We start from the raw sequence: 25,833 nt of genomic DNA on the forward strand, positions 1-25,833 counted from the left end.
CTCACCTATTTTTTTTTATTCCTCTGATATTTTGGTGAATTTGATATCATCCTTAGCTTTATCCTTGTTTGCTGTGCATGAAGTTTCTTTCCTTCTATTTTCCATGGTTGTTGTCTGCCTGGAAATTGACTTTAACCTAAAAAAAACCTGTCTGCCTTGGTCGCAATAACCACAGGGATCACCCCTTGTGTGACTGTGGCCCCCCTTACAGTATCTGCTAATAGAGAAGCTAATTTATCTTCCCCCCTCCTAATAAGGTGCAGGCCATGTGTAGTGTAGCCCCACCTACCAATAGCATCTGCCTGGCTACAGGGCTGTCAACTTAAGTACATGAAATAAGATTTAATGAAACAATGAAAGTGTTACAATTGTCTTAATGAGATTTGTTTATTATGGATATATAATCAGTTTGTAATGTATCCTTCAATAATTTTGTAATTTTAACTTTTATACTACAAACTGCAGAGATTATAGGAAAAGTAATAAATCTTATTAATAATATTGAGCTAGACCTCCTTTTGTATGGAAATAACCAGCCAGCCTTCGATGATACACCCATCTGATGCAGTGTTACAGCCTTTCATGATCTGCGAGGCTAGACCTTCACAAATGGTAACAACATTTTCTGGCCCCAATGCTGTCATTCTGACCCACAATACTCCATCACTGTCCACTGGCATCACCATTGCACCAGCTTAGCCACTGCCCAGCTGATGTATCTTGGCAGCCCTCATGCTGTCCCTGCTGGCTCAGTACATGGTCAACACACCTGTTGCCTCGGCACCACCACACCACTGTATCAGTGCATCATTTCAGTTGGCTGTGTATATTTCTGCAATAGCCAAAATTATTTCTACAGTAGCCAAAATTGGCAAATTCAAACTCTAAATTATTTTACTATTATTTGTCACTCCTTAAATACTTTTAGTTTTCTATTCATGTCCACTTTTTTTACTGCATTTTGGAAATTATTTGTTTCCCCTATTAGAAAGTTGTATCCTTTAGCAACAGCCACCGGTCCAAAGGAGCATTTTCAAACATCAAACTACTACTTTTGTAATTTTCAAATAATTACCCTGCTGCTATGGAGGGGGAGTGAAGTGTGTGTGGTAGATTGAGAGACTGAGTGGGGAACACTTTATGAAATACGTTTCACTTCAGAGCTGTGGCTAGTCAGGGACTAGTTCTGTATCAGTTACTGCTGTATATGCCTTGTTCACATTCATACAATTCTGACAGTGAGGATACTGACGAGGAGACACTTCCGAGAAGCATCTTTAGTGAGGAAAACCTAGAAAACCATCCAGCAACCAATGAGACCGCTGCTAATGGTCACATGGGGCCATAGGGAATAGCGGGGATAAATTTGGCTCACTATTGGCAACCAGCTTTTAGTCTGATCAGAGGTGTGCTTCTATCCCATTCTCCAGCGCTATGCTCCTCAGTATGTTAGTGGCCTTAGAAGTAAAGTTCTGTTGTAAATACCAGTTAGTTGTTTTAAATTACTCATCATTGTTGTTTTCTTAAAACAATATGCTTGATTACCCTTACTCCTGGATCCACAACCTACAACTGACTTGTCCTTGACAATTCTTATACAACAGTTTATTCTGTAGTGATTAGCTTAGGTTATTATTTTAATAGGTGCAGTTACACTCTTTAATTTATGGGTATGTACAGTGTTTATGTAGACTCAGTTCTTTTGGTGGTTTTCCACACAACCACTGAATATGTTTATTTTATGCTTACATGTTGTGTACCAGGGAAACACCATATAACCCATCCTAATCTGACGCCTATAGATATTCAGTCCATATTGTGTACCTTTTCTTAACATATTATTACAAATTTTACTGTTTCTTAGAGATTCATAATATGTATAGTCGCCACACTTTGTAGTACATTTTCAGATTCATTGGAATATAACGCTATTGTCCAGAAACCCTGTTTTTCTTTCCTTTTATTGGAAAATAATATTTAATACATATGTATGCAGATGTGGTCTATTATGAATAACCCATACAGCAGTTGTGGATGTACTATCATGGGAAAGATGAAATACAATGTAATCATATTACTACAAAGTGTCACAGCTGAAGTGTAGGAACACAGAACAGTGCCAATCACTTAATTATAACTATCTCCCATTGTTACACATACGATGAAACATACTAAACCACTTCCAACAATAACAAATAGGCAGGAAATCAAAATTAAAAACAATCGTTCTGAAATTGAAACTCAAGCATAAGTACAATTTTCCAAAAACCTCATGTATATTTACCACAAATTAAAAAAATACCCACAATGGAAACATCTTTGAATGTAACACAAGAAATATTTAGTGCTCACGTTCTGAGCTCTCCCAAGTGTTGTTTTTGTGTATATAAAAAAATGGAATCAAATCATAACACCTAATGTTTGTTTACCTTCTTTTTTTTGTAGAACTTACGCAGTATTAGATGCTGAACAATTAATTAAGAGCTTTGGTGGATAACACTTACCTATATTATCTCTGAATTATGTACAGAGCTTTGTGAAACAAAAATATTTCACAAAAAATATAGCTATTGTGCACTAGTTTGAATGGCAACCAAGCATGATGAATTTCTTAGATTACACATTTCCGCATCCAACCCATTTACATGAAGATGCACTGATGGGCAAAAATGTCATGAACACTGTTCATGAGGAGAATGAACGCCACATTGTATGCACATGATGCGGTAAGCAGATTACAAGTATATAAGCAGACCAGAGATTTACACTTTTTCTTCTATCAGTAAGATGAGCTGCAAACATGTAAATTTAAAGATGTAAATGACTTTACCAAAGGGCAAGTTAAAGTGGCATTGCAGTTGGGAACTAGAACCTCAAAAGTGGTGAAGTTGGTACAATGGTACAATGGCTGAAAGGTAATAAGTCCATAACATTATGAAAAGATGTAATACATCTATACTTCTTCACAAAGTATGGAGGTCAGAAGCTTGCCTCCTCTGTAAAGCTGGAGATGTGGCATTATGTGGCATATCTAATGACAGAAAACAACGCTGGGGCAGCCATACACGTTTTGGAACCCACAGTTCAATGTACATTGTTGAATGTGTCGCTCTGGAAGACATGGTCACTCTATGTCTCCATACCAATCCACCAAAATGTTCACTTGCAACTGCAGTGGGCAAGGGATCATTGAGGCTGTAGTGAAGGTCAATTCAATTGTTAACTGTCAGGATGGGTGACATTTCCTGTTACACCAGGTCAGTTGAACGTCCAGATATGCTATCATCTAAATGAATGGCACCAAATAGAGGGCCCATTACACTATGGGGGCAGTCACTTTGGCTCCTGTGGGACACCTGTTAGCAACAGAAGGCATCATGACAGTTGCAGACTATGTGACATTAATTGCAACTGCATGGATTCCTTCATTCCAGGTGTGCTCTCCCATAGTGGAGGCACCTTTCAGCATGATAAATGTCCATGTCACATGTGCATGGGCTGACTAGCTTGGTAACTAACACTGATGTCTTGACAATATCATTTAGCTAATCTGAACGTGTGGAATACAACTGGTGCAAAATACACCCAGAAACATGTGAATGATGTTTCAAGTCCCAATCATGAGGAATTGTCAAAGTACTGTATTCCAAAGGTGGCCAAACATGCTATTAAGCAGGTTTTTATATTTGTTGTTATGTTTACTAATGCAGGAGTAGTACCAACAGAACATACATGTACACAATATTAATGACACACCAAGTCTCTTGAGAAAACATATCTGAGTAAAATAATTGTTATAATCATGTTTCTCCAGAGTTTACTAGCCTCAATGAAGCAAGTGCCATGAATATATTTTTACTGTCACTGTTTGTAAACTACAGAGTTACAAGTACTACATGATGACTTTGTTTGGAATATTAAGCAGCAAGTCATCACATTTCCTTAGCCTTACACAGAATATTGCAAGATACTTATGATTACTGACAAATGTAAGGATTTATCACAATTCACAATCTTCTTGTCGGAAGATCAATAGGAAAAAGCAGCAGTGCTAATAACAAAAGCACATTTGATTCATGTTTATGAGTATTTGGTAATACCATTTCTTGACATCTGAAGCTACAGATATGAATTTTTTGTCACATTATCTGTTAGCACTCTATAGCAGACATCATGACAAGTTTTTTCACAATTCTACCAGATTTTAAAGTTATTTCACCGAGAGTACAATTTATTGTCCCCTGGTACATACATTATTTGATAGGCCTTGAGGGTACCAACCATGAAAACCTATTTGCGTAAACTAACACATACTTACGTTTTCTTTCTGATGTGAAGTAATGCATGTGTCTTGAGAGTATCCAAGTAAGTGAAACTTTTGTCACAGATACCACATTTGTGAGGTCCACTTCCAGTGTGTTGAAATGCATGTGTCTTGAGATCATCTGATGTAGCAAAAGATTCCCCACAGATCTCACATTTGTGAGGTTTCTTTCGAGTGTGAATTAATGTATGTTTCTTGAGATTACCTAACACAGTAAAAGATTTTCCACAAATCTCGCAAATGTAAGGTTTCTTTCCAGTGTGAATTAATGTGTGTTCCTTCAGATAGCATGACAACGCAAAAGCTTTCCCACACATCTCACATTCGTGAGGTTTCTCTCCAGAGTGAAGTAATACATGTTTCTTAAGATTGCCAGATATAGTAAAAGATTTCCCACAAATCTCACATTTGTGAGGTTTATTTCCGGTGTGAATTAATGAATGTTTCTTGAGATCACCTAACATAGTAAAAGCTCTCCCACAAATCTCACATTTGTGAGGCTTCTTTCCAGTGTGAATTAATAAATGTTTGTTAAGATTGCCTAATATAGTAAAAGATTTCCCACAAATCTCACATTTGTGAGGTTCATTTCCAGTGTGAAATAATGTGTGTGCCTTGCGATGATCTGCCCTAGCAAAAGATTTCCCACAAATCTCACATTTGTGAGGTTTATTTCCAGTGTGAATTAATGAATGTTTCTTGAGATCAGCTAACATAGTAAAAGATTTCCCACAAAGCTCACATTTGTTAGGTTTCTCTCCAGTGTGAATTAATAAATGTTTGTTAAGATTGCCTAATACAGTAAAAGATTTCCCACAAATCTGACATTTGTGAGGTTTCTTTCCAGTGTGAATTAATACATGTTTGTTGAGATCCCCTGACATAGTAAAAGTTTTCCCACAAATCTCGCAGATGTTGGGTTTCTTTCCCGTGTGAATTAATACATGTTTCTTGAGATGGCTTGACATAGTGAAAGATTTCCCACAAATCTCACATTTGTGCGGTTTCTTTCCAGTGTGAATTAAAATATGATTCTTGAGATAGCCTGACGCAGCAAAAGATTTCCCACAAATCTCACATTTGTGAGGTTTCTCTCCAGTGTGAATTAATAAATGTTTGTTAAGATTGCCTAATATAGTAAAAGATTTCCCACAAATCTCACATTTGTGAGATTTATTTCCAGTGTGAAATAATGTGTGTGTCTTGCGATGATCTGCCCTAGCAAAAGATTTCCCACAAATCTCACATTTGTGAGGTTTATTTCCAATGTGAATTAATGAATGTTTCTTGAGATTACCTAACATAGTAAAAGATTTCTCACAAATATCACATTTGTGAGGTTTCTTTCCAGTGTGAATTAATGTGTGTGCCTTCAGATAGCTTGAAAACACAAAAGCTTTCCCACACATCTCACATTTGTGAGGTTTCTGTCCAGTGTGAATCAAAACATGTTTCTTAAGATTGCCTGATATAGTAAAAGATTTCCCACAAATCTCACATTTGTGAGCTTTATTTCCAGTGTGAATTAATACGTGTTTCTTGAGATCACCTAACATAGTAAAAGATTTCCCACAAATCTCGCACACGTAAGTGTTCTTTCCAGTGTGAATTAATGTGTGAGCCTTTAGATAACGTGACTGGGCAAATCCTTTCTCACAAATATCACATTTGTGAAGTCTTTTCCCAGTATGAATGGAAACATGTCTCTGGAGATCACCTGACCTAGCAAACAATTTGCCACAAATACCACATCTGTCGGTTCTGTTTGCAGTAAGTAGATCAGCCTGGGCACTGACATTAACAGCTCCACTTCCATAAATACTTGTTTTCTCTCTATCATTTGTCATATGTGTGTTACATATGTCATTAGAGGGCTTCTTTGAATCTTTCCAAGTTTCCTTACATGAAGACTGGTCATTGTATTCTGTAACAGAAACTTCTGCCTCGCTATCCAACGAGGTAGTGGTTTGATGCTCATCACTATGTCCATATTTTTCATGACCTTCAGCAGTTAAAACTCGACAATTCTCACTCATTCTCATATGCTTTTTCAAGCCAACATTACTGTGAAATATCTCACCACACCACTTACAAACATGCGAAGGTGGTTGCATTCCATCAATGTGCATAAACACATGCATTATAAGTCTGTATTTTGAAGAAAAGCTCTGTTGGCAGAAATCACAGCTATATACATGTAATTCCTTTTCCCTCGTACTACAGTCATATTGGGTGGCAACTGAGCATTCCTTATCAATAGTCACATCTTCTGTATTGGTACTGAACCCATGTGTTGACTTCTCCATGTCTATCACCAACTCATCCTGGACCAGTCTATGGTGACAAGTTTCTTCACATGATATGCTACAACTCCCACCAGTAGTCTGCGTAAATCTGAAGAGTGAGGAGGATAATGTTAAATATTGAAATATACAACAAAGAAAAAATATTTGAGTGACCATAAATCCAGTACTATAAGCCACAAGTCATAAAAGTGCATAAGAATTGACATATTCAGTAACTGTTACTGATTTAAAATTATAATATTCCACCAGAAGTAAAGAACTGATAAGGTAAAAGTGGTTTAAAACGAAAATAACCAGAGGAAATTCAATAATGATTATTCTGAGTCACTGCCGATTTGATCTGGAATTTTTAGATTAGAACTAAAATACTTCACTTTCATGTGTTACAATCTTTTTAAAATACAGTGCTACAAGTCAATAGTCAACAACAATTTATGAAATGTATCAAAAAATGAATCAGTTTGTAACACCACAGCTCTTATGCTGTATGAATTTATTTTGCTTTTGCTTTATTTAATGTTACATTGTTGATCTTCTGTAAGTGTGATAGAATCGATAACATAAAATTGTGTGCTCTTTTCTTTGTTAAACCTTTGAAGTCATGTTTTGATTCTATGCAAAGTAGTGTATCTGTAGTTTAAAGTTCTTTGTCCCATTTAGAGGGAACAGAACTTATTGTATATAACTGTAATTTTGTGTGAATAATTTTTTGTAGAAGTGTCAATATGTGAAAATGTTCTGTTTTATTTAATGTATTTGTTTGCTGTTATGTAAATTGCTGATCCTCACTTAGGGTTCTTAGTTAGTTTGTATGTAAATGGTGTAGTGGTTCCCCTCAGGAACGGAACTGTGTAGCGCGCGCAAATTGTGGTTGGCCTAGGTGGAAAACGTGGAACTGATAGTCAGTCGGAGACGAGCCAGCAGTCGGAAAGGAGCTACGAGTCTGTGCACTACTAGTATAAAGGTGCATATTGTGATGATTCAGAGAGAGGCTTTTCCTGCTTCTTTCCAATGCCTCGGATGGGTGGACAAATAGCTGGAACTATTCTGGAATTTGTATTTATCATCGCCACCAAGAAATGACAGAGTCCAGCAATTCTACTTGCAATTCCACCTACCAACATGCAGTTGCCACCACATTGCGCAATCACTGTAACGTAATACTATATTGATGTACAGTGAAGGATCAGCCTAATGGATGTGTTAGTGTGCTGAAATATAAGGTAATTCATATCGGAATTTATTTACCTACCCTGATTTTACTCCTCATCATAACACCTCTCAGGGTCCTCTCCGTTGGAAGTAAAGTGATTACCGAGTGTCCTTACTGAAAGTACATTGAAGCCTAGAGCTATGTTAAATAATGTCTCTTGAACTTATTAAAGAGAAAGTTAAAGTCAATGATAATTGCTGAAAACAATTTTCCTAGTAAAACTGCTTATCAAAGTACTGTTGCTAACGGTAAAATTAAAAGTCCTTAAGTAAAGTAAATGAACACATTGTTGCTTGTAGTAAATTCTAAAAGGAGAGTCAGTTTCTTGCAATTTTGTCAACATTGTGTTTCGTTGTAGTAAAAGTGAGAAAGCTGCAGTTGTGAAACGTTACATTCTCATGTTTGCCAAGTGTTTGTCTCTCTTGTGTATTAGAAGTGCACATTAATAATAATGTCATAAAGACCATTCACTTTGTGTAAACCCTGAAAGTAATAGTGTGTTTCGGTATCTGTTATAATTCTGAAAATAGTTCATGCTGCTCTAACTGTTAGCTTCAATCTTAAAACATATGTGCGTCAGAGTTCATTGCACTCGCGTGTTACTAAGTCTAGGTTGTGTTTGTTGTGTTGTCCATTATAGTTACTTATACCTACTTTCATAAACGAGAATGTTAATCTTTCTCTTGCCTAATTAGGCTGGCGACCGTTTCCCTTATTCTAGGAATAGTATAGCTAGGCAAAATTTGGTTTGTCACTATTCCAATATTTACGTAATTCTGACTTTCATATCCGATAAGCCACCTCTGTTAGGAACAACACGGTCAATTTAACAAAATTCCTCTCAGAGGGTAACACTGTTCTGTTGCTTTGTGCCATAGTTGCTTTCACAAAATTGTTTTATGTCACAATCTGCTTCTAGCGTTGAGGTTATGGTACAGTGGTAGCAGATAGCGAGTGTTATACGTGGCTTTTCCGTGACAGGACTATTTGTTCTGTTGGGGCATACTACGTAATAAACCAAATTTGGTAATTGATTACGTAAGCTACGTAAACGCAGTTGTAGTGTTATACGTGGCGCCGCGTGACAGGACGTTGTTCAATTTGCACCTACAAACGGGAAAAATTATAAGTAGTTAGCATTTTTCAAACATTGAGTGAACATAAAACGTCCAGCGGCACGAACCTGTGCATTACTTGACAGAACTAGTAGTGAAAGTTCAGTTTAAATTAAAAATAAAAGGTATCAGTACTTAATAATAGCTAAAATGGACAGGAAATTAGAAATAAATGTAGACACACGAGAGCAGAATGCAACCGAGAGCAGTGTAGGCAGCACACCAACAGATGGCATGACGCGCGAGTTAAATTACGTACGTTATCACGCAGACGTTAATAAACAGATCGAAGCTATGTGTGTAGCGCGTACTAAGCAAGACAATGTAGGCAATGTTGTCGAAGACAGTGGCTATGCTGATGAATCGAGGGATATGTTTGAATCACTAAAACCAGAAAGGAGTGTAGGATCTGAACACGAAAAGGCAGTAGAATCTAAAAGTGAAAAGACACTAGATCTGACTGACTTGCTTAAAATACTGTCTGCGCAAAATGAAAATATTAAGGCACAAATTGCAGCACAGGGACAGCAAAATGCAGCAGAAAATGACAATATCAAGGCACAAATTGCAGCGCAAAACGCAGCACTAGGTAGTGATATTAGTAAACAAATGCAAGAGCAGGGTACCAGACTTAGTAAACAAATTGAAGAAGTCTACTCAAGGGTAGGAAGCGAAATTACTGTCATCAATGGCAATATTGCCAATGTACAAGGACAAATTGATGACATTAACGAAAGATTTGACTCTGAAATAATTAAAATTCAAGATCAAATAGAACCATTAGTCTGTACTAAGGTTGACGAAAAGGTATTCGGTATTAAATCCGAAATACAAACCGAATGTAACGCGGGATTTGCACAGATTAAACAATCTGTAACAGAAACAAGCAGAGCTCTAACCAAACAGATCCTTACTTGCGAAAAGAAGTGTGAACATAACACTTCACAAATCCAAGGCAAAGTGTATGACTTGGAAAGGAAAATACAAACCGGACCTACACATTTTACTGAAAGAATGCCTCTCAGTAAAATATTAGAGGGCGAAGAGAAATTCGACCCTGCGAAGAGGCATAACGGATGGCACCCCCTAGACTTTGTAAAGAATTGCGAAAGAAATTTTCCTGAATATTTGACTGACCAGGAAAAAATTAATGTTGTAATCAGTGCATTAACGGGAGAAGCAAAAAGGTGGGGGTTGAATCTTGATACTAACCAGAGGTCTTTTGAAACCTTCAAACAAAATTTTATTGACGAATACTGGTCAGAACAAAAACAAGACCAGTTGTGGCGTGAATTTCTAATGGCCAGACTGTATGATGTCAGAGGTAGGCAAACCATGAAAGAGTTTTGCGAATCATGGTACAGAAAACTAATACACTTAAAAGCAAGAAGGACTGAAGCCGAGATCGTTTGGGTTCTTTGGCAGAAACTGCCTGAGGATTCGAAACGATATGTTGGGAGTACACACAGTAGTTTTTCTGCGTTCTTGGAAAGGGTAGAAGATGAAGATCACTGGCGAAGAAATCGCGAGTACCGTCCCCATAATAACAATAATTATTCGCGAGAAAGTAATGACCAAGCTGAACGACAGGAAAACGATAGATTTCGTGTAAACACGATTCAAAGAGGTCGTGCGAGAGGCAGGGGAAATTATACGACGCGCGGCAGAGGATACATAGCACGTAATTCCCAAACCAGAAACGAAATGGAAAACTAAAAACCGCGTGTGTTACGGGCCGGATTCACGCGGAAACCGGTTTTGGGCCCAAAGAAAAGATGCCAAATATTAGATTCGAGAAGGAAAGATGTGAACTACGGGGCACGAAGGTTAAGGGCGCGCCTATAACAGACGGGCGCGGAGTGATACATAGTGGCGTTCCCAGCGCGAAGTCACGTGACCGTTTGTGCTCGGGCCAGCGGTTGACGCAGCAGCGTACATTGCACTTGGCAGCAGGCACAAATGGCAGACGTCAGAACAAGATGGCTGCCGTAGAGAGAGACAGAAGAGGCGGGATCGGACACTTCCGATGGCCGGTTTCAGTAGTAAATGAATGTAGAAATGAATATAAAGTTAATATGTCATATGATAATGATAACTCGGTATCGGAATCGTGTGAAAAGACTTTATTAAAGAATAAAAGGGAGCCAGAAAAGGCGAGTGAAAAGGAGAACATTTGTACTGTTAATGATGTGTATGAGGTAAAAGACGTAGTTGTGGGGGAGGTTGTGATGAATAAAGAGAAAAGGGAGGTAGAATATGCCACGCAAAAGACGTGTGCACAATTAATAATGGGTAAAAATGAGGTAGAGGAGGACGTTAGTAATCATGACATTATGAGCAGTGCAGATGAAATTATTGTTGAGGGAAAGGTGTTTAATAGTTTTGATGCAGAAGGATCTAGTAAGAATTTCGCACGATTACCTGAAAATGACAGCATGGAAGAAAATGAAATGAAAGTTATCGAAGTATGTGACGATTATACTAAGTATGAAGTTAAGGCTGAAATCGTTCAAAGTGATATAACAGAAGTGCCTGACTGTCCAAACGATGTGCATTATGTAGAAAAGGAGTCGGAAAACGAAGTGGTTGAGACATCTAGTGATAATCTGCCTCACTGTCTAAAAGTTGCTTTCCTGCTCAAATCTGATGACGAAAATGAAATCAGTGATAGTTCAGACGATGAAGGATATGTGAACATAGATAAGAATGAATAGGCCAACTTTCCCTATTGTTCAAAAGTCGAGTACTTAAGTGAATCTGACGGTGAGGAAGAGAGTAGTGATGACTCCAGTGAAGATGAATTTTCAGGTGTAAATGAAAGTGAATATACTTTTACTGAAAGAGGGTATGAGAAAATTAGTGACATTTTTCCAAGGCAAGATACAGAAAGTGAAACTGGGCCAAAACCGAATGAATTATTCAGTAATGTAACACAGGGGCATAATTTGCAGGAACCTCCAGAAGATACTATACTGGGGCAAGCCTTAACAAATGTTTTGAAGGGGTGTGAATTACAGGAACAAAAAGAACCACTTGTTAAAATGATAGCAGAGCAGGAGATGTTGTACCTTGCTAAAGACTTTGAAATTCCAAAACCTAAAAAGCCACCTGATGAAACAAAACGTTGGCAAGATCTGAATAAATTAATGAAAGATGTAGAAAACATGAGGCCTAAAAAGCCAACAGACTTAGTAACTGTTTTATGAACCATAAAAGACTGCCTTGGTAATAAAGAGACTGGGGGCAGGCTGCTGTATGTATATATGTTGTTAATATAATGCATGACTTTATTATTATTGTATCTGAGTGTTACCTGAAAGTGGATTATTGTTTTGTTGATCTTGAGGCCTGTGGGAGGTTGTTGCTTATTTACTGTAATGTACTGTTTGTCTTTGCTTAGGAACTGTTTGTTTTCAATTGAACACTTACTGTTGCCAGTCTAATTATGAAGATAGGGTCATGTAGTGTGAGAAACATGAAAACTTTATGAATGAATATGCTTATAGTAACTTAATGAGAGTGCAAAGAACTCCATATGACAATAATTAATTTCTAATATACTTAAAGACCAGAAAGGGCTTATGTTTGTACCATGTTGTGTATTTGAAGGTACATGTCCTCAGATGAGGGTTGTTAACCCTCAGGGGGCAATGCACTCTTTGCATTGTCAGGTGCCTGACGAGCACCAGGGACCCGAGTCGTTGCTAGCACTACTTCCGTTTCTTTTCGTGCTGCCAACCTTCCTCTTCATCATTCAGAACTTTTACTATCTTCTTTCCTTCTTCTCTATCAGAGTGTATTGAATAGTGTGGCAATGATGTAAGATATTGTGTATTGTTTGTGGACAAGTAAATAAATAAATAATTACATTGGGTACACTAGAAAATGACCAAGAATAATGAAAGCATAGTGGGTATTGTAAAGAGAAAATGTAATGGAAAAGTAAAGGGAAAAATAGATGAGAAAAGAATAGGTTACTGAAAACAAAAAGGTAAATGAATGCCATAATATAATTAAATGTAAATGTTTTTGAAAAAGAAAGGGGCAAATATAGTGTTGAAAAACTGTATATGTATTTAAAACTGAGGAGATGAACCTGGCTAATGTATGTGAAATAGGTGTGAGAGGTATGTGTCTAAAGCCACCAAAAGTGGGCAGAAACCACTTGCAATAGGATATGAAATTATTGTCCTGATCTTGATGTATGTAATGACCTAACTGTGTGTGGAAAAGCAATGACACATGAGTAGTAAAAATACTTTATCCTAACTTGATCCTGAATATGACATTTAATTTTTTCTCGATTAATTTATATGTTACCTGATTGTGTCATTTGAAAAGAAATGGTTTTGTTACCAGTGTCTAATTGCTGTTTCAATGTTGCAGGTTTTATGTTTTATACCACTAATGCAAATTTTACCAAAAGTGTGACAGAATGATGAAAAACCTGGAAATGATGACAATAAACTGCTCAAAAATATGTTGATGGGCAGTAAAACAAGACAAAATAATAAAAATGCTGTGATCCTGAAGTTGAGGACTACAAAATATGCTATGAGAGCAGTAGCCAAAGGACTTGCCATTGTGGGGCAAGAAGTTGATAAGTGGTCACACACTGCCAAACCTAGAGGATGGGGCAGTGTGTCAATTTAAAAATGTGTTTTTGTGTGTCCTTAATCTAAATTGTGTTTTGTATCTAAATGTTATAGGTAAAGACTGCCAAACCAATAATGGGCAGAATGTGTAACATGGACTGCTAGTGCTGAGGCAAGCAGTGAACTAAGTTAGGTTTTTTTTTGAGCAATATGTTATGAACTGACTATTCTTATTGAAGTCAGTGAAAAGTTATTATAAAATATATACGCATTCTTATATAAATGGATGTAGATGTTTTGATACTAGGTTTTTTGAAATAACGTAAAGTTTTGGGCTGCCTTGTTTTAAAACACAGCAGTGATGATTAAAGATAAGCTCTGAATATGTTAGTGTGTTTATGTGCAACAAATATTTTGGACTGCTATTAATGAAGAGCAGCTTTAAAGTTAATTATTTTGAAAAAACCTTGCAAAGTTACTTTGGTATTTAAAGAGTCAGTTGGAAAAAGGTTCTCATAGCTGTTTGTGTAAATTTTTTGTACATATGTGGATGCAAACTGATATTTTCAATATTTCATTAACTGCTGAACCTTGTAAAATGTACCGTGATCATAAATATGCTTGTGTGTCTGTGAAATTTTACATTCCTTTAAAATTATTGAGAGACAAACTTCTGTTTTGCTAAGTTAAAATGTTGTGTGTTGTTGTATATGTGTAATTTCTTTATTTTATTTGAAGGCTATACCATATTCTACTAATATGCAGATTGATTTTGTACTGATTGCCTATTAATTGAACTGTGTGTGTGGAAAGAACATGCTTGAAGATATCTTGTGTAATGATGCAAAATTAGTTTCCTTAAACCAGTGTGAATGTGAAAATTTCTGTAAATGTCTTATTTTGAAAATCTTTTGGAAGAAATGTATGCAGTTTCTTAGTGTATATACTGTATATTTGTAATATGTGTTTTTTTTTCTTTTCTCCCAACTGAAGTTGGATGGAATAATTTTTTTTTTGCAGCCAGCACCACTTAGGTGTTATAGATGTTCAACGAAACATGGGGCATGTGTAACACCACAGCTCTTATGCTGTATGAATTTATTTTGCTTTTGCTTTATTTAATGTTACATTGTTGATCTTCTGTAAGTGTGATTGAATCGATAACATAAAATTGTGTGCTCTTTTCTTTGTTAAACCTTTGAAGTCATGTTTTGATTCTATGCAAAGTAGTGTATCTGTAGTTTAAAGTTCTTTGTCCCATTTAGAGGGAACAGAACTTATTGTATATAACTGTAATTTTGTGTGAATAATTTTTTGTAGAAGTGTCAATATGTGAAAATGTTCTGTTTTATTTAATGTATTTGTTTGCTGTTATGTAAATTGCTGATCCTCACTTAGGGTTCTTAGTTAGTTTGTATGTAAATGGTGTAGTGGTTCCCCTCAGGAACGGAACTGTGTAGCGCGCGCAAATTGTGGTTGGCCTAGGTGGAAAACGTGGAACTGATAGTCAGTCGGAGACGAGCCAGCAGTCGGAAAGGAGCTACGAGTCTGTGCACTACTAGTATAAAGGTGCATATTGTGATGATTCAGAGAGAGGCTTTTCCTGCTTCTTTCCAATGCCTCGGATGGGTGGACAAATAGCTGGAACTATTCTGGAATTTGTATTTATCATCGCCACCAAGAAATGACAGAGTCCAGCAATTCTACTTGCAATTCCACCTACCAACATGCAGTTGCCACCACATTGCGCAATCACTGTAACGTAATACTATATTGATGTACAGTGAAGGATCAGCCTAATGGATGTGTTAGTGTGCTGAAATATAAGGTAATTCATATCGGAATTTATTTACCTACCCTGATTTTACTCCTCATCATAACACCTCTCAGGGTCCTCTCCGTTGGAAGTAAAGTGATTACCGAGTGTCCTTACTGAAAGTACATTGAAGCCTAGAGCTATGTTAAATAATGTCTCTTGAACTTATTAAAGAGAAAGTTAAAGTCAATGATAATTGCTGAAAACAATTTTCCTAGTAAAACTGCTTATCAAAGTACTGTTGCTAACGGTAAAATTAAAAGTCCTTAAGTAAAGTAAATGAACACATTGTTGCTTGTAGTAAATTCTAAAAGGAGAGTCAGTTTCTTGCAATTTTGTCAACATTGTGTTTCGTTGTAGTAAAAGTGAGAAAGCTGCAGTTGTGAAACGTTACATTCTCATGTTTGCCAAGTGTTTGTCTCTCTTGTGTATTAGAAGTGCACATTAATAATAATGTCATAAAGACCATTCACTTTGTGTAAACCCTGAAAGTAATAGTGTGTTTCGGTATCTGTTATAATTCTGAAAATAGTTCATGCTGCTCTAACTGTTAGCTTCAATCTTAAAACATATGTGCGTCAGAGTTCATTGCACTCGCGTGTTACTAAGTCTAGGTTGTGTTTGTTGTGTTGTCCATTATAGTTACTTATACCTACTTTCATAAACGAGAATGTTAATCTTTCTCTTGCCTAATTAGGCTGGCGACCGTTTCCCTTATTCTAGGAATAGTATAGCTAGGCAAAATTTGGTTTGTCACTATTCCAATATTTACGTAATTCTGACTATCATATCCGATAAGCCACCTCTGTTAGGAACAACACGGTCAATTTAACAAAATTCCTCTCAGAGGGTAACACTGTTCTGTTGCTTTGTGCCATAGTTGCTTTCACAAAATTGTTTTATGTCACAATCTGCTTCTAGCGTTGAGGTTATGGTACAGTGGTAGCAGATAGCGAGTGTTATAAGTTACATGTTTTAATTAAAAATTTTTAAGTTCAAGGTATTTCAGATTTATTTAAGAGAAATAATTTCTAAATGTTACTCTTCCATTATGTTAGCTCTGTAAGTGCTTTCTCCTTGTTTTGCCAACACTTTCACCTCTAGAAATGGTAAATTTATTTCACCTGGTAAACCTTTTTTTTGTTTGATTCCAAATAAATCAATTACTAGTGCAAGCATCAATATTTTCATTCGTTATCTACAATGGATGTTGATCAGCTGGACAATGACTGTTCATGAACAAGAATAAATGTGACATCAATTAAGGGAATAAATTTTCATACTGATGAATTAATGTGAATGACACACTTGCAGATGGTTTTAATCTAAAACTGTTTTGGGCGCTGTAACTTATATGAAGCCTTCCACAAATGGAAATATTGTCTGAACAGATGGAAATGGTTGCAAATTTTCCAGTACACACGGAGTGAGCCTTGTTGAAAATTTTTACATCTTCCCAACATCTGGTCTCCTGGCATTGCAGAACACCGTTGACTGAAGGACACACATAAAGGGTCACATCATCACCCATTAAATACTGAAGGGTAACACTACATACTGAGTGGCGGTGATAACAGCTGATGCATGAGCTATACCTGTAGTATCTGGGTTTCATTATTATACCTGCAGTTAAACCCTTTCCCACAGAGAAGAACTGCAATGCTTTACAGGTCCCCAGTATGTACATAGGTGGATATGAAAGATTACAAACTACTGAAGGTGTGCAGGCTCCAGAGTTTTCTTTTGTTCTGACTGTACCTTTTCACTTTTTTGCATTGTGTTGAGTATATAGTTTTGTTTGGCATGGTATCTGGTAAATTTCGAGTGTTTTTAAACAATTAATTGGGTCACATGATTTTTTTAAATGTAACTGGTATCATGGTGTGTCAGATTCTAGACGCTGACAACTGAATTACTAAATATTGTAACTTTTATAACTCAATAATTTACAACTTGTATTTTCATATACATGTAAGTGAAGTAACTGAACACTAATAATGATAAAACACATCAGAAAAATATGCAAATAAGATTTCAAACAAATACCTTTCCGTTTGTCAAAGTACTAGAAATAAAACTTACAATTAAAATTTTACAATATGCCAGTCAACCATAAACCGACCAGAATAAGAAACAGAATTTCTGGAAAGCTTTAGCAATAAATAAATTGTGAGGTTTTTATTTATCAATTGTTTTAGAGACCACCATGTAAGCATTGTGTAGATACTGGGTGCTTCTGTCATATTCCTAATCTTTACTGCACAGCATTTCGTGTGGCAGGTACATTGATAAACTATTCATCTACATCTACACGATTACTCTGCTATTCACAATAAAGTGCCTCGCAGATGGTTAAATGAAGCACTTTCAACCTCACTCTCCACCATTCCACTGTCGAATGGCGTGGAGTACAAACAAGCACTTAAATTTTTCTGTGTGAGCCCTGATTTCTCTTATTTTATCTTGATGATCATTTCAGTTTATGGAAAGCTTTAATATCAATAGGAATAAATCCAAGAATAATTAAAGCAATTCAAAATTTATATAAAAATTCTAATTCAAAAATAAAAATTGGTAAATATCTATCACATGGATTCCAAGTCACAAAAGGATTACGTCAAGGATGTAGCATCTCACCTACATTGTATAAAATATATACAGAAGTAACTTTACAGAATTGGAATAAAAAATGTCATGCTATGGGAATACCAATAAATGATAGAACAATATACTCGTTACAATTTGCAGATGACCAACTGATTATAGCCCAAGACTATGAGGACATAGAGTATATGACCAGAAAATTGATTCAAGAATATAAAAAATCAGGTCTAAATGTAAACATGAATAAAACAAAGTACATGGTAATTGGTGGAGTGAATGGAGACTTAATATTAGAAGAAGGGATGGGAACAATAACAGCTACTGAGGAATATAAATATTTAGGTGTGAAAATTACAAATGATGGGAAACAGGACAAAGAAATTAGATCAAGAATAAATTCTGGAAAGACGACAATCTCTTTATTGAATGGAATTCTCTGGGACAAACACATAACAACTGATAACAAAATAAGGATTTTTAAAACAATAGTTATGAGCATTATTACATATGGTTCAGAAGTGTGGACAACAAAATGGCAACTGAAATCAAAATTATTAGCCACAGAAATGGATTTCTGGAGACGTTCAGCAAGAATATCAAGACAAGAAAGAATACGAAATGAAGTAATCAGAGACAAGATGAAATGTAAAAATTCAATTATTGATTTCATCGAGCACAAACAACTTAAATGGTATGGAGACATCAGACGAATGGAACAGGAAAGGCTACCAAAATGCATAATCGACTGGGTACCAATTGGAAGAAGAAAAAGGGGACGACCACCTGATACATGGAAACAGGGAGTTCAGTCAGCAATGAGGAAGAACAACATTCCTGAAGATTTATGGACAAATAGAGAAGAGTGGAGAACAATAATTAGTGACTTACTGTAATCTAGAATAGGTGCTGGAAAAATGTACTCACATTGTAAATCCAGAATAATAATAATAATCATTTCTCCCTATGTAAGTGGGTGCCAACAGAATGTTTTCCCAATCGGAGGAGAAAACTGGTGATTGAAATTTCATGAGAAGATCCTGTCGCAACGAAAAACGCCTTTGTTTTCATGATTGCCACTCCAATTCACATACCATGTCTCTGACACTATGTCCCCTATTTCGCGATAATACAAAACGAGCTGCCGTTTTTTGTACTTTTTTAGTGTCATCTGTCAGTCCCACCTGACACAGATCCCACACCACACAGCCATACTCCAGAAAAGGGTGGACAAGCGTGGTGTAAGCAGTCTCTTTAGTAGACCTGTTGAACCTTCTAAGTGTTCTGGCAATGCAGTCTTTGGTTTGCTCTGTTGTTGTTGTTTTCAGTCCTGAGACTGGTTTGATGCCGCTCTCCATGCTACTCTATCCAGTGCAAGCTTCTTCATCTCCCAGTACCTACTGCAACCTACATCCTTCTGAATCTGCTAGTGTATTCATGTCTTGGTCTCCCTCTACGATTTTTACCCTCCACGCAGGCCTCCAATGCTAATTTGTGATCCCTTGATGCCTCAGAACATGTCCTACCAACCGGTCCTCCTTCTTGTCAAGTTGTGCCACAACTCTTCTTCTCCCCAATTCTAGTCAATACCTCCTCATTAGTTATGTGATCTACCCATCTACTCTTCAGCATTCTTCTGTGGCACCACATTTCAAAAGCTTCTATTCTCATCTTGTCCAAACTATTTATCCTCCATGTTTCACTTCCATACATGGCTACACTCCGTACAAATACTTTCAGAAACGCCTTCCTGACACTTAAATCTATACTCTATGTTCATACATTTCTCTTCTTCAGAAACGCTTTCCTTGCCATTGCCAGTCTACATTTTATATCCTATCTACTTCGTCCATCGTCAGTTATTTTTTCCCCCAAATAGCAAAACTCACCAACTACTTTAAGTGGCTCATTAGCTGATCTAATTTCCTCAGCATCACCTGACTACATTCCATTATCCTAGTTTTGCTTTTGTTGATGTTCATCTTATATCCTCCTTTCAAGACACTGTCCATTCTGTTCAGCTGCTATTCCCAGTCCTTTGCTGTCTCCGACAGTATTACAATGTCATCGGCGAACCTGAAAGTTTTTATTTCTTCTCCATGGATTTTAATACCTACTCCGAATTTTTCTTTTGTTTCCTTTACTGCTCGCTCAATATACAGATTAAATAACATCGTGGAGAGGCTACAACCCTGTATCACTCCCTTCCCAACCACTGCTTACCTTTCATGCCCCTCTACTTTTAATTGCCATCTGATTTCTATACAAAATGTAAATAGCCTTCAACTCCCTGTATTTTACTCCTGCCACCTTTAGAATTTGAAAGAGAGTATTCCAGTCAACATTGTCAAAAGCTTTCTCCAAGTCTACAAATGCTAGAAACATAGGTTTGCCTTTTCTAAATCTTTCTTCTAAGATAAGTCGTAGAGTCAGTATTCCTCATGTGTTCCAATATTTCTACGGATTACAAACTGATCTCGGAGGGTGACCTGTACGCGTTTTTCCATTCATCTATAAAGAATTCGTGTTAGTATTTTGCAGCTGTGACTTGTTAAACTGATAGTTCGGTAATTTTCACATCTGTCAACACCTGCTTTCTTTGGGCTTGGAATTATTATATTCTTCTTGAAGTCTGAAGGTATTTCGCCTGTTTCATACATGTTGCCCACCAGATGGTAGAGTTTTGTCAGGACTGGCTCTTCCAAGGCCATCAGTAGTTCTAGTGGAATGTTGTCCCCTCCCGGGGCCTTGTTTCAACTCAGGTCTTTCAGTGCTCTGTCAAACTCTTTATGCAGTATCGTATCTCCCATTTCATCTTCATCTAAATCCTCTTCCATTTCCATAATATTGTCCTCAAGCACATCGCCCTGGTATAGACCCCTCTATACAAGGTGCTACAAAAAGGTACGGCCGAACTTTCAGTTAACATTCCTCTCACACAAATAAAGGAAAGGTGTTATGAGGACATGTGTCCGGAAATGCTTAATTTCCATGTTAGAGCTCATTTTAGTTTCGTCAGTATGTACTGTACTTCCTCGATTCACCGCCCGTTGGCCCAATTGAAGGAAGGTAATATTGACTTCAGTGCTTGTGTTGACATGTGACTCATTGCTCTACAGTGCTAGCATCAAGCACATCAGTACGTACAATCAACAGGTTAGTGTTCATCACGAACGTGGTATTGCAGTCAGTGCAATGTTTACAAATGTTGAGTTCGCAGATGCCCATTTGATGTATGGATTAGGATGGGGCAATAGTTGTGGCATGGTACGTTTCTATCGAGACAGATTTCCATAACAAAGGTGTCCCGACAGGAAGACGTTCGAAGCAATGGATCAGCGTCTTAGGGAACATGGTTCATAAGTCTCTGTCTTACCATTATATAATCTATCTGATCTCTTCTAGTATCTCCAGTATTCTTCCATGTGTACAACCTTCTTTTATGATTCTTTAACTAAGTGTTAGCAATGATTAAGTTATTCTCTGTGCAAAATTCTACCAGACAGCTTCCTCTTTCATTTCTTACCCCTATCCATATTCACCTACTATGTTTCCTTCTCTCCCTTTTTCTCTACCCACAATATTATCTATGTGAGCGTTCGAATTTAGGTTATTTGTAATCCCTAAGTATTTAGATGAATTTACACCCCTCAGCTTGGTGCGACTTCTTTTAGGACTCATGTGAATAACTTCATACTTTCCCTTATTCAGGGTCAGTTGCCACTTTTTGCACCATACAGATATCTTATCTAAATCATTTTGTAAGACGTTTTTATCATGTGATGACTTTACAAGACGGTAAATGACAGAATCATCTGCAAAAAATTTAAGACGGCTACCCAGATTGTCTCCTATGTTGTTAATATAGATCAGGAACAATAGCGGGGAACGCCAGATATTACTTGTTTCACTCGAGGACTTTCCGTCAATTAGTACGAACTGTGACCTTTATGACATGAAATTATGAATCCAGTCGCACAACTGAGGCGATACTCCGTAGGCACACAGTTTGGTTAGAAGACGCCTGTGAGGAACAGTATCGAAAGCCTTCTGTAAATCTAAAAATATGGAATCAATTTGACATTCCTTGTCTATAACACTTATTAGTTCAGAGTATAAAGAGTCAGTTGTGTCTCACAAGAACGATATTTTCTGAAACCATGCGGACTGTGTCAATAAATCGTTTTCTTCGAGGTACTTCATAATGTTTAAATACAGTATATGTTCCAAAACCCTACTGCAAATCGACGTTAGTGATATAGGCCTGTATATTAGCGAATTACTCCTACTTCCCTTTTTGGGTATTTGTGTGACTTGAGCAATTTTCCACTCTTTAGGTATGGATCTTTCGGTGAGCGAGTTGTCTTATATTATTGCTAAATATGAAGCTATTTTATCAGCATACTCTGAGAGGAACTTGACTGGTATACAGTCTGGACCGGAGGCTTTGCCATTATTAAGTGATTTAAGCTGCTTCGTTACTCCGACGATATCTACTTCTATGTTTCTCATCTTGTCAGTTGTTCTTGATTGGAATTCAGGAATATTTACTTCGTCTTCTTTGGTGAAGGAGTTTCGGAAAACCGTGTTTAATAAATCTGCTGTAGTGGCACTATCTTCAGTGTCTTCACTGTTGTTATCGCACAGTGAAGGTATTGCGTGTTGTCACTGGTGTGCCTTATGTATGACCAGAATCTCTTTTGGTTTTCTGCCAGATTTCGAGACAGAATTTCGTTGTGGAAATTATCGAAAGCATCTCGCATTGAAGTACGCGCCATATTTCGAACTTCTGTAAAACTTTGCCAATCTTGAGGATTTTGCGCTGTTTTAAATTTGGCATGCTTTTTTCGTTGCTTCTGCAACAATGATCTGACCCACCTAGTGTACCATGGGGGATGAGTGCCATCACTTATTAATTTATGTGGTATTTATCTTCAATTGCTGTCGATATTATCTCTTTGAAAACATACCACAACTTTTCTTCACTTACATGATCAGATCGGAAGGAGTGAAGACTGTGTCTTAAGAGGGCGTTAATAGCATTCTTAACAGCTTTTTTAAATAGATATTCTTTGCGTTTCTTTTTGATGGTTGCAGTGATGATGAAGTGCACATGTATTTTATCAACACACATACTACAGCCTGGACAGTAACATTGCTGATGGCTTACACCACATTTGTTAAAAATTTTGGCATGATAGCAGTTACCTCTATTTTATTCCTTCCTTTGTTCTCTCAATTTTCCAACCAAAGGGCTGTCATTATGAACAAAAACAGTTTCTTACATTCGATTTATCTACGCCAGTACTCCTCTACCCAACAACTAGTTGGGTTGGGGGATCAATGGGACTTCGCAACCTTTACGCAGTCTTTTGGCCGAGGATTGTTGCAAAGTGCCATTACGTATTATACAGGCTAGTATTACGATGGGGTCGCCATTCCCAAAGTCCCTCCCCCCCCCCCCTCCCCCGTTCCGGGACATAATTAGTGAATTAGTGTACCCCAACTGTTTCCATCCAGTGTAATCCATGGGAAAATGCGAACGTCTGCAAGCTGTGTAACTGAAGTGGAATGTGGGGACCAGCCTGCTATTCACCTAGGAGGGTGTAGAAAACCACCTAAAAACCACATCCAGGCTGGCCGGCACACTGGCCCTTCGTCGTTAATTTGCCGGGTGGATTTGATCCGGGGTCAGCACGCCTACTGGAATCCAGGAAGCAGTGTGTTAGTGCTCTCAGCTACCCTGGTGGGTCGTTTCTTACATCACTGTGAAACTATTACATCTGGTTCCACCTACTAAGGAACGATTGTCAGTGCACTTGATGCCAGGGTTGGAGACTGTTGTGAATACAAGCAAACCTATTAAATCTTATCTCAGAAACATTAATATCATGCAAAGAAGGTATGTTCTTTTGAACATTTTTATATTATCAAGATTTTGTTTCATCACTGTTGAATATCTAAAATATCTTCAGGGAAAAGTACACCTGATTTCTAGTTCAATGTCTCGATTCCTGCCCAATGCATTACCACTAAGTCACAGGGCAGGAATCTGCAAAGCAATGTTATATTGTCTAGCATAAACATTGCTTGGATTGTGCATGTCTCCATTTGAGTTTCCCCTACAATAAAAGAAGGAGTCATGGTGATATGAGTATGTCCTCTGTTATCATTTTCACAATGACCACTACTACCACCAGCACCAAGCCATATTCTGAATTTGTATCACTAATTTCCATCATTTAATCTTGATGAATATTAGTGTCATCCACAACTTCATAAATCTTTTACCAAAATATACATTGAAGTACAGTTCTCTTACTCTCAGAAGTCATGTATGATGATGATTGGTTTGTGGGTCACTCAACTGCACAGTCATCAGCCCCAATTTTTACAGTCTTTTTTACACAGTCCAATGTAGCCACTGTCACGAATGATGATGATCAAATGATGACAATGCAAACACCCAGTCATTAGGCAGAGAAGGTCCCCAACCCAGCCAGGAATCGAATCCAGGATCCCATGATCCAGAAGCAGCAATGTTAGCTACTAGATCACGAGCTGTGGACAGAACTCATGGAGAATAAGAAGACTGATCCGACTGGTTTGAATGGTTAGGGAGACATGGGGCACACTGCATATTATAAGAGACACTGACAGAGGTCACCATAATTATTATACTGTAATAACAATAAACACAAGCTGTTGATAAAAACCCCTGCTGAGTGGCAGTCATAGAACGAGTGTGGTATCTGCTAGACGTCATAGCAACTTTATTAGGAATTTACTGAGGGTAAAATTGTCTGAAAAGCACCCTGTTTTCATAACAAGAAATCGATCTGAGGCGTTCTGATTTTAACTAAACTGAGAGTGTTCTGGGTGCTGCAGTGTGGGCTCTATACTTTGCAGGATGCTGTAACATTGTAGGATGTATATTAACTGGTATACTCAACGAGCATGCTGAAAAATAATTTTTCACTTTCCGCCACCAGGTGAAAATATGGCGCTATAAGCAGTGAGAATGAGGTATCAGGCAAGAATGATCAGACCAATGATTATGGTGGTTCTGGTACCTTTGTTAGCATATGATCAGAAGTTACATATTCAAAATGGTCTACTGCCTCTGCAACTTGATGTATCCATGACATGACATAGTTAATAGTTGTCTACATCATATACAGTGTAATCAGATTGACTGTCATCATATGATAGCTTACTGATCAGGGGTATCTGCATACATCCCCAATAAATCTTTCACATATCCCAACATCCACATGTCACATGAATTTATATCAGAGGATCTCGAAGGCCACATATCTTGAAACTGTCTATGATGCAGATAATACTGAAGTTTACATGCAACCAATGGTTCACTCGACAAATGACATACCATCAAAATAATGATACATGTGTTTTCAGGAAATGCTGGAATCACGTTGCATAACAAGGTCCTTATAAAATTCAGATGTCACTGTACTCCTAAGAGGTGTATGACTTGTCATTATCTTCTAGGAACACTGACTGAAAATGAAGGGGGTTTGTGAAATCACACCACACTATCACATAAGCTGGGAGCAGTGGATGTTCCTGCACAAGATTTGGGAGAAAAACCCCCATATGTGACAGTTCTGTGCATTCACAGCCCCATGCAGAGTTAAATATGCCTTGTCCCTCCAAAGAATATTCCCCAGCCAAAAGTCGCTCATTTCCATGTGTGCCAAAAATAAAGGCAAAATGAAAGTGTTGTAGCCTATCTTGGGGCTTCTTTAGCAGCACATTCAGAGCCTTCTACAGATACTAGTGTAAAATGCGTCACCAAATCTTTTTAACTGTTGACGGGGGGAGGCAGTCAGAGGTAGCGTG

The 25,833-nt window shown here is 37.4% G+C and overlaps 1 protein-coding gene across 1 annotated transcript in view; it reads right to left on the bottom strand.

Moving 5' to 3' along the window:
• Positions 1 to 510: 510 nt before the first annotated feature.
• The window catches only part of LOC126108416 (zinc finger protein 708-like), a 139,216-nt gene continuing 113,893 nt past the window's right edge, over positions 511 to 25,833 (bottom strand). Inside the window, exons 7-9 of the mRNA XM_049913624.1 lie at positions 5,874 to 6,718; positions 4,319 to 5,201; positions 511 to 832 (exon numbers count right to left, since the gene is read on the bottom strand). Coding sequence (XP_049769581.1) covers positions 808 to 832; positions 4,319 to 5,201; positions 5,874 to 6,718 — 1,753 coding nt within the window. The 3' untranslated portion in view covers positions 511 to 807. The remainder of the gene's footprint in view (positions 833 to 4,318; positions 5,202 to 5,873; positions 6,719 to 25,833) is intronic.

Source organism: Schistocerca cancellata, chromosome 11, assembly GCF_023864275.1.
Source record: "Schistocerca cancellata isolate TAMUIC-IGC-003103 chromosome 11, iqSchCanc2.1, whole genome shotgun sequence".
NCBI lineage: Eukaryota > Metazoa > Arthropoda > Insecta > Orthoptera > Acrididae > Schistocerca > Schistocerca cancellata.